Source organism: Abrus precatorius, unplaced genomic scaffold, assembly GCF_003935025.1.
Source record: "Abrus precatorius isolate BTA unplaced genomic scaffold, Abrus_2018 Scaffold6, whole genome shotgun sequence".
Lineage (NCBI taxonomy): Eukaryota > Viridiplantae > Streptophyta > Magnoliopsida > Fabales > Fabaceae > Abrus > Abrus precatorius.
Genome location: NW_020874406.1, coordinates 11959424 through 11969304, shown reverse-complemented (window position 1 = coordinate 11969304; position 9881 = coordinate 11959424). Strand labels below are relative to the sequence as shown.

Below are 9881 nucleotides of genomic sequence, written 5' to 3'. Positions count from 1 at the left end.
CTATCTTTGAAACAGCTTGGTTTGACAGAAAAGCTGTTTCACAGAAAATTGCATTATATGGAAATTTCCGATTCTAATTCTCCATCCAAATAGTATTATTGAGGCTAAGCATCTTCTTATCTAGAGATAGTTTTTGCCTCCAATATTTTTCATCTCTAAAATTATTGTCGTATCAAATCTTTTGCTCGATATACTGTAGGCATATGCTGGTAAAATTATCATTCTCTTTCCTGCCACTCATCCATAAATACACACACAATCACACTTGTGCTCATTCGTCCATAACTTCATCCTTGTTATTTGTTTTGCAGGGTTAGTCATTTAGATAAACATTAATACAGCACGTGTAAAGGGGCTCCTTATCAAAGAGTCCCTGACAGAACCAGAAGTTCTTGTACTTACTGTGATGAATGAATAGAAAAATGGAGAGCATTGAAGTTATCATTCCTACAAGTACAAAACCTGAGCTGCCTGAGACTGACACAAAATCTGCAACCACCACTACCTCGTGTAAAGCTTGGCTTCAGATTCAGAATGTATGGGAATTTTGCAAGGAAGACACTGGCAGAGTAATATTTGCGCTCAAAGTTGGACTAGCTGTTCTTCTTGTGTCTTTGCTTATATTATTTGGAGCCCCATACCAACTCTTTGGACCCAATATCGTATGGGCCATTCTCACTGCTATCCTTGTCTTCGAATACACTGTTGGTATGTTGCTACTAATTGATATACATAACACATGCCATTTCATGAAAACATAGAAAAAATATATCGAAACTTTTTATTTCGTCAAGTGCAAAATTTGTTGCTATACATATATGTATATATACTGCACAAGCAAGCATGCATTATATATATCAACGTGTAAATGTATTATGTATATTTAATTTTGATGGGTAAATTTTAAAGGAGCTACATTTAATCGAGGATTTAATCGAGCACTTGGAAGCTTGATGGCGGGAATCTTGGCCATTGCTGTTGCTCAGACAGCGATGTTCAGTGGCCACGTCGCTGAGCCTATTATTATTGGTCTTAGTATCTTCATCATCGGTACGTAATTATAATTACATGTTCTCCAATTTTGTCCTATAATATGAATATAAGATGTACGCGGGTTAATTACCAATATGCATGCCATCGTTCAGCATTTTCCAAAAGTAACGAATATGAATGAATGATGTTAATTATATGATATTTTGATACATATGCAGCGGTCATAACGTCATTCATGAAAATGTGGCCATCCCTTGTGGAGTACGAGTACGGGTTTAGGGTCATACTGCTAAGTTACTGCTTGATCATAATCTCTGGTTATAGAATGGGAAACCCAATTAGAACAATGATCGATCGGTTGTGTTCAATCGCCATTGGAGGAACAATGTCAGTCTTGGTGAATGTCTTAATTTTTCCTATATGGGCTGGGGAGTTACTACATACACAGCTGGTTAACAACTTCTATTCCGTGGCAGATTCACTTGAGGGTAAGGTACCTCAGCTTCAATAAAAATGGAAATTAACATTACACTAAAATTCATATTTAGTTTTTCTTATTTAAAATAATTTATGTATTAATTTCTGTATCTAAACAATTTGTTTTTTTTTCTTTGTATAAACATTTTATCATACTTAATTTAGCATTTATCGATTTAATACTGTTAAAAAAATATTTTTGTGATGTTAGCAATAATTTAATTAATAATAATTTTTTATCAATATTAAAATAATAAAGATCAACATATAATAAAACACTCATAAGAATTAAAATATGATTATTTTAATATAAGAAATAATTTATAAATGAATATTAATTATAAAAAAAAATCTGATGAATTGATTTATTCAGTTTAAACTGAAGTCTTTAATTTAATTTATGTGCTTATAAGCTATACATATTTTAATTTTCAACACATTTACCAACTTTGTTTTCTTTTTATTTGTATAATATTAGAATGTGTCAAGAAATATTTAGAAGACGGATCAGAGAAGTCTAAATTCACCACGGCTAGTATAGATGCATTTCAAGACGAACCAGCTTATAAGAGATGTGAAAGCACCTTGAACTCAGGGCCAAAGCTTGAGACTCTGGTATGTGTTCATTGAAATAGCATCACTTGTTTTATGCTTCAGTTTTCAAGTGCTATAATGTATCGAAAATAATGTGTTATCCTGTTGCTTTGATTGCAAGGCTAATTCAGCAAAATGGGAGCCACCACATGGTAGATTCCTTCACTTTTCATTTCCATGGTCACAATATGTTCAAGTTGGGGCAGTCTTGCGACACTGTGCTTATGAAGTTATGACACTCCATAGTATTGTACACGCAGAAATTCAGGTCGCATTCTTGTCTCATTTAGCCTGTGCTCTTGCCTCTTGGTGTGTGATGAATAAATTATGCTCTATTAATCAATAAGAATATTCGTAAGTGCCTCATATCCTTCTATGCTCCGCGCAACGCATGTTGATGTTTGAAGTTTGGGAATGTTTAATCAAGTGTTTGGAAATATAATCATTGAGCCATCTTTTAAAAATTTGAAGGACTAAAAACTACAGTTTAATCCACAAAATTAAAGATACACATTTTTCCTTATGTAATTTTATTTAGTACGTATAAAACATGTTACTAGGATAGGGTTGTTTAGTAAAAGATGCTAACTGTGGCGAATTTTGATAAAGCTCCCTATAATTCATCGTAATTTGCACTTATTGCTCATATATAAAGTATATATACGGAAGCTGTATGAAGTGCAGAAAACTCAGAATTGAGTTGAAATATTTAAAGATTTAACTGATAAGCTCTCATATTACACATTCGTAGTTGACAGCCTTTTACTATCATTGAATATTTTAAATTTGCGTGCGGTTATATATATCAACATTTTTTCAATGAAAATTTACTGCTAACTATTTTTTTTGTTGGTATTTACATATAATTTTTTTACAAAAGTTATTTATAAGGTATATTCCGTTGAAATTTTATCAAATTATTGATTATTTAAATACTAAATAGTGTATGTTGCCTATTGCATGGATCATCAGTTCTTCAATAAAAATGTTTAGTTCAATTTTTTAAAAAAATAATTATTATTTATTTTTAGGAAAAAAAATACATTTTTTTCTCAATTAATCTTTTATCAAAGATATATTTACCACCGGAAGCACTAGAGTGATATATATATATATATATATATATATATATATATATATATTACACTCAATTTTAATTATTCAGTTAATTTATATATAAATAACTCATTAGATTTAAGTTAAATAAAAGGTTCAGATTGAGTGTAAGAAATTTTAGATTTTTGTTAGTGTAAAAGTATCATTTCTTTTATATATATATATATATAATATGAATAACAAAAAGAAAATGCAAAAAACAACTTGAAATTGACATACATTCTCGTGCATAACGGGGTCAGGCTTGGAATGCTAGTGTGTTCCGGGCCGGTTTTAGACGTTCAGAGAAGACAAACAAGAATGAGCTAACAGTGTGTATAAAAGTGCTGAATCACTAATATAATTAATCCAGAAACTAGTAACTACTAGCCATTATGTGGACGTAGTGAAATTCGTCTAATTATAATGATTGGTTTTCAGGCTCCCTACAAACTGCGAGTCGCGTTCGGATCAGAAATCCTAGAGGCATCGAATCAGGCTGCGGAGCTAGTAAGGATCATGGGAAGAGATATTAGCAGCATGAAATGGAGTATGAAAAACTCCCACATTAAAAGGCTTCATAGCTCTACCGAGAGGCTGCAACGTTCTATGCACCTCCATTCTTATCTATTCACAACCACTGTTGAATCCCCCGATTACCCTTCCAGGTCCCTCGCAAAGCTCCTACATACCCTGTCAACTACCCTTTATCCCTTCCCAGATCAGAGGGTGATGGCAGAACAAACAGAATGTTACCATGAGAGCATGAGGAAGCAGTTGAGAAGGCTATATTCTTGGCCATCTATAAAGGTGGATGTGTTTGAAGAAGATCATAGTGGGACAGGCACAGAGTTGTTACCTAGAAATAGGATGAGAGCGTTAGAGAGTACCGCAGCATTGTCACTGGTCAACTTCACTTCCTCACTCGTGGAGTTTGTGGCCAGAGTTGATCACTTGGTAGAGGCAGTTGATAAGCTTTCCAAGATGGCCAAGTTCAAGCCTAACGGGTTGTAGAACGAAAGTAAATGAAGGTGCAATGCAATTGTGTCCAAATATACTCTGTTAGTAAGATTAAGGGTTGGACAGTGTTTCCAAGTTACAAGAAGTAACCGATGATGTTTGACAGAATTAACACAATCCTTCTTTAGAAGGATATAAACAACACAATTTTATTACATTAATGAAAACAGTTGTAATTGTCAAACGGGAGCAAGCACAGCCCAGGTAGCCTGTCAAGCAGTTATCAAAGAGTAACCAATGATCATGGACTAAAACAAGCGCTATAACAACAGATTCGATCGCACTCAGTAAAAAGGATTTATTACAAACAGAATACAAGGTTCCACTAACAGACTCTACAAGTAACAAACTGATGTCACAAGCTGTTGGACGATTTATCAGATGATATTTACGAGAGAAATGAGGAAAGAGAGAAAAACACCAACTACCTAATCGAAGTTGTCCTACCATGACACCTCTTCCATAAGAATGTCAAACAACTTCATATTCTCTCCGTTTTAACAATTCATAGATATTAGACAATGACATTAATCATCAACAACCAAACGTTGAAGAAAACCTGCAGAAAAAAATTTCTGACAAGGGAGATCATGACTACAAAAGCAATAACTACCCTCAAACCCAACTCTGGGGCACAGTGCAAGCTTTAATTGGCTCTGACGGATCACTCACAGGACTTCTCTCACTGCCTGAACCAAGGCTAGAACTCCCCACCAGCATTGCTATCAGACTTCCACCATGCACCCTGCCTTCGGGAACTGCTACTGACATTGGCATGTGACCATCTGGCCCAGCTGGGCGATGAATTGCAACTTCATTTATTTTAACATCACAATAGGTTATTGCACCAGCTGTCTGAGGGCTACTACTCATGTTCATCATATCCACGTCCATGTCTTTGTCAATGACTGACTGCTTCAGTTCATCCGGTTTACTAACATAAGTTTCCTGAGTAACTGGTCCCAAGGATACACCTCCATGAACTCTCTTATCCAGCACTAGCCCACTGTGAAGGGAACAAAGAGCTGTCTTCCCCCTTGCAAATGAATTACAAGGAGCACCCTGTTGATTCCTATATTCTGACCCAGGATGGCCCCAAGAGCATCTCTTCCCTCCCCCATGTGCCTTGCAAAAGTCAGTGCTACCTTGTGCACTCTTTACACATCCTTCAAACTTGCATCTCTTGCCTCCTCCATGACGTACACAATAATCAGTCTGTCCCCTAGCACTCTTTGTGCAGTCAGGTAAGGCGCACCTCTTTCCACCCCCATGTGCCACACAGAAATTGGTACCTCCGTGAACACTTTTAGTACAACCACCTTGGTATGTACAGCGTTTTCCTCCACCATGGCCTTTGCAAAATGGTGTAGTCCCCTCAGCACCCTTGGTGCACCCTGGTGCTGTACAACGTTTTCCCCCACCATGTGCTTTGCAGAACATAGTGCTCCCTTGTGCCCCTTTTGTGCATCCAGGAGCTTGACATCGACGCCCTCCACCATGTGAGATACAAAAACCTGACAGCCCTTCTGCACTCTTGGTACAACTTTCTCTCTGACATCTCTTGCCACCACCATGCCGAATACACAATCCAGACTTCCCTCTGGCTGCTCGGATACAACCCTCATGACTGCATCTCTGACTGCCACCATGTTCTGCACTCTTAGTGCAACCAAGATATTCGCATCGCCTGCCACCTCCATGAGACTTGCAGTACACAGTCTGACCTTCAGCTCCTTTATTGCAGCTGGGTTTTTGACACCTCCTACCACCACCATGAGATATACAATGTCCAGAAGCACCTCTAGCTCCCTTTCCACATCCCTCAACCTGACATGTCTTTGAATTACAGTTGTGAAGTAGTGGTTGTTTTTGCGGTGTTACCCTGGAAGTAAAGGTGACTGAACTTTTTGGTCTAGTCAATGAGAGATCCATAGTAATGGGATAACGGTGAAACTTATTTGCATCCTGGTTTAACATTACACTAGAACTTTTATTAAGTGAAACAAGCCCTGGTCTCCAACTACACGAAGTTGATCCCTCTTCTATGTTTGGTTTTTCACTGAAAACTAATGGGATCTCCATGTTAAATTGAAGAGGTGAGGCCTTTGAGGGACCTAGACAAACACTAGTAATATCAGATTCAGAGGGCTCCGAGGAAAGGCTCAACCCCAAATCAACCTTGGGCTGCAACTCAAATATCTTCAAATTTGAGCTAGCAGGTTTTTTCAGGCTCTGTACCTTATCACAGCCAAGATGAAGTGTAAAGTCCAGTTCAATATCCATAGACGATTCCTCATCAATCTCTTTGGCAGAAGATATAGCAGTGCAAGCAGTAGCTGAACTGCCCTTGCTGTCTGAGGAACTTGTTGAAAGTCCAAGCCCAAGTGACAAAGAAGTGCCAACTCTCTGACCCATACATTCATCAATCAATTCCCATTTTCTCTTTATTCCCTTTGAGATTGAAGAACCAAGGGAATCAAGCCGTAAGATGGTATCTGTGCTATAATCAGCTCCATTTTCTTCAATCTGCATTGGGTTGCCCAAAATCTTGAATGCATTTGCAGGAGGATTAACTGTGAAACTCAAGTTCTGGAACCTTGCATACATGAAACAAATAAACCTACACCTACTGATAAATTTCAACAGAACAGATGCCTGACTTCCACATGAAAAAGAGTTGCATATCTACAAAATTAGGGTTAGATACACCTATGAGAGTAAAATGCATCCCCTACTAACAAATCCTGAAGTATCGCGTCGATCCATCTAATATAACAGAAGATTAAACCGATATTGAGATTATCAGTTGTAAGTGCACATTAATTCACCAAGATTTGAATCCTTCCAAACCCAGCATGGAAGTCAATCATTCCTGTTCGTGACATACCACATGGTCAGCACTGGAACACTTTCCAGAATAAAAATGATTCCAGACCTGCACCCACATTTTCACATATTTGAGCATCAATTTTTTCAAAAAAGAAAACAAAAGGAGCAATCTTTTCATGTTTATATCAACTTCATCAGTAACAAGCACACATTTGCATTGATGGTATCAAAAGCCAAAAGAACACAATAAATATATAAAAGTAGACTGATTTATCCAATATGAAACAATAATTCAAAATAAAACTTTTATCAATAATGCTTAGCAGTTCATCACTAAAATTGATTGAAATAGATATCCAAGTCTCAATAAAGTAAGAAAGAAAACCAAGACAAAATCAGTAAATTAATTTTTTGTGCATGTTTCCACATTTTAAGTTTGAGTAGCGAGGCCAGGGACCATTATTTTAGGGAACCGAAACCGAAGTTGACTTTTGAACATTAACACCTTATTAATTACTCTGAAAATTTGATTGTAATATCTTCCACTAAGGCTCTAACAATCCAAAACATGATCAGAGCATCTTTGAACTTTGACAGTCTCAAAGATACTACTGAAAGGGTATAACACAGCATTGTAACTGTTTTTTTTTTTTTTTTTGGGTTTTTGACTAGGGACTGCCAGAGTGGCAGTTTGTAAAGTTCTCCCCAAAATGGCAACTCTAAGATTTTATCAAACTGCAACTGCAAGTAAAATTTGTTGGGTCACAAACCACATCCACCACAAATAACCATCATTGAGTTACTTACTTGACCAATGCACTGGAAAAATATATTAGTTATATTCTTCCATTTTTTGTGCTTTTGAACCACCAAATTAAATCAGGGATGTTGAAACCAACCAACTGGAGAAAACAAGCTAGGACATCAGAGAATGTGTTCAGTGTTCTATTTAGTGTTCTATTAGCACAAAGTTCCAAGCAAACGGAAACGCAATAACTAGTTGCTTCATTATAGAAACAAAACACACACTGACTCTTATCTTCTTTATACATACGATGGACACGTGAAAAACAATAAATCCAAGTATTAAAATTTAAAGCATACTCCGTGATGAATAGAACAAACAAACTATGCATAAGACATAATGCGTGACCCAACCAACATGAAACAAGAGAGCAGTGTTAAAAAGAACGAATAAGATAGAAACAGATAATTTGAATTAACCCGAAATATTGTTTGTCTTCCAAAAAATTAGAGGGAAAATGAATAGCAGGGATCCAATCCATCCCTTGTCGATTTTGGCCATTCTATCGGCTACACTCTTTAAAATACAGAATCTTTCAGTCAACACAAGTAACTTACTTTGTGCATAGCTGAGACGAAAAATACTATCAATCTCAATTAACGGCTCCAAAATCTTTTAGATAGTTTCAGCTATTAAATATGAATAAAATTGAGACGAAAAGTACGAATAATGATTATTGACTTGAAAAACATAACAGCGTAGCGTTGAAGATGAATAAGTCAACGACAAATTCGATTGGAATTAAGATTTAATACCGGCGATCCTCGCGATAATTTTCTAGGCAATTTCTCGATTTGGTTTGATTTAATCAAGCTGTTTCGATGAAGACCGCGGAGATGGGGGAACGGTATAGGGTTTTCAAAGATTGGGATTATGAATTTTTCAATTGGAAAGTGGAAGGGAGGAGCGAGACACAACATTGACAACCAAGCGAGAAAGCATTAAGCCATCACTGTCCAGTTCAGAGAATAGCTGCACCTACAACCAAATACAAGGCTTAATGATTTTTTAATAATTATTTACCAAAATAAAATTAAAAACAAACATATTTTTTAGTTGAGGTAAATTTTTGCTACGTTAGATTGTGTTTCCTTTAGTATCTAAGAGAGAAAAAATTATTTTTTTTATTTTTAATCTGTTTATTTTGTTTAATATAAAGATGAAATTAACCAGAATATGACATGTGTTACGTGTTTCGTATATAATAGAGACGAAAAAGTAAAATAAAAATTTGAATTTAAAAATACAGTTTTGTAAACACACTTGAACTAATAAGAGAAGAAAAGAGAAGGAATAGAAAAATAAATAAAGTGTATTAATGGAAAGAGAGAGAAAAATAAATAAGTTGTGTTGTGTAAATGATGTTGAGTTTAGAGAAAATATTAAATGAGATTGGTTGTGGAGAAAGAAAAAAATAAATGAATTATGTTAGTGGGAAGAGAAAGAAAAATAAATGAATTGTGTCAATGGAAAGAGAGAAAAAAATAAAAAAATAAATATATTCGTCTCTTTTAAATACAAAACATAATCTGGTATGACAAAAATTTGCTCCAAACAAAAAATATGTTTGTTTTTAATTTTATTTTGGTAAATAATTATTAAAAAATATTAAAAAAATCATTAAGCCACCAATTTTATTTGAGGAATAATTCTACTACCTCCTTTTCTTCTTAAGAAAAATATTTATTATATAAAAATATAATAAATAAGTTATTTTAAGAAAAATTTATTTTTAAAATTTTGAAGTTCAAGTCTTAAAAGTTGATACTAATAATTATATTATTTATCACCTATTCATTTTAAAATACTTCATACAAGTTAAAAAATATAAGTATATTTATTTATATAAAAAGGTTATGTATATTTTTGGGTGAAATTTCCCTCTTTAAAATAAAAATATACTTCAAGTAGGCTCGTATTTAAATAATTATGGACACAATTATGAATTAAACAACCCAGTTTGCATATTAGCCTCCATGGTTTTTTTATTTGACCTTTTGGTTTGTTAAAAAAAATTACTTATATTCTCCCTTTTCTACTTTAAAATATTAAAAATCAAGTTCTTTAA

At 34.9% G+C, this 9881-nt stretch overlaps 2 protein-coding genes across 4 annotated transcripts; one reads left to right on the top strand and one right to left on the bottom strand.

Moving 5' to 3' along the window:
• Positions 1–422: 422 nt before the first annotated feature.
• Positions 423–4173, top strand: LOC113870173 (aluminum-activated malate transporter 9-like). The gene is made up of 7 exons (XM_027506771.1): positions 423–708; positions 910–1050; positions 1212–1481; positions 1949–2085; positions 2186–2332; positions 3423–3491; positions 3601–4173. Exons 1-7 carry the CDS (start codon positions 423–425, stop codon positions 4171–4173), a joined length of 1623 nt encoding a protein of 540 aa, XP_027362572.1.
• LOC113868811 lies at positions 3500–9018 on the bottom strand. 3 transcript variants are annotated; one of them, XM_027504719.1, is made up of 2 exons: positions 8569–9018; positions 3500–7114 (listed from the first exon to the last, which is right to left on the bottom strand). In XM_027504719.1, exon 2 carries the CDS (start codon positions 6784–6786, stop codon positions 4795–4797), a length of 1992 nt encoding a protein of 663 aa, XP_027360520.1. In that variant the 5' UTR covers positions 6787–7114; positions 8569–9018; the 3' UTR covers positions 3500–4794. The 3 variants fall into 3 exon arrangements, with proteins under 3 accessions (XP_027360520.1, XP_027360523.1, XP_027360522.1); XM_027504722.1 differs by having other exon boundaries at positions 4444–7114; positions 8371–8767; XM_027504721.1 differs by having other exon boundaries at positions 4469–7051; positions 8569–8720.
• Positions 9019–9881: the final 863 nt, after the last annotated feature.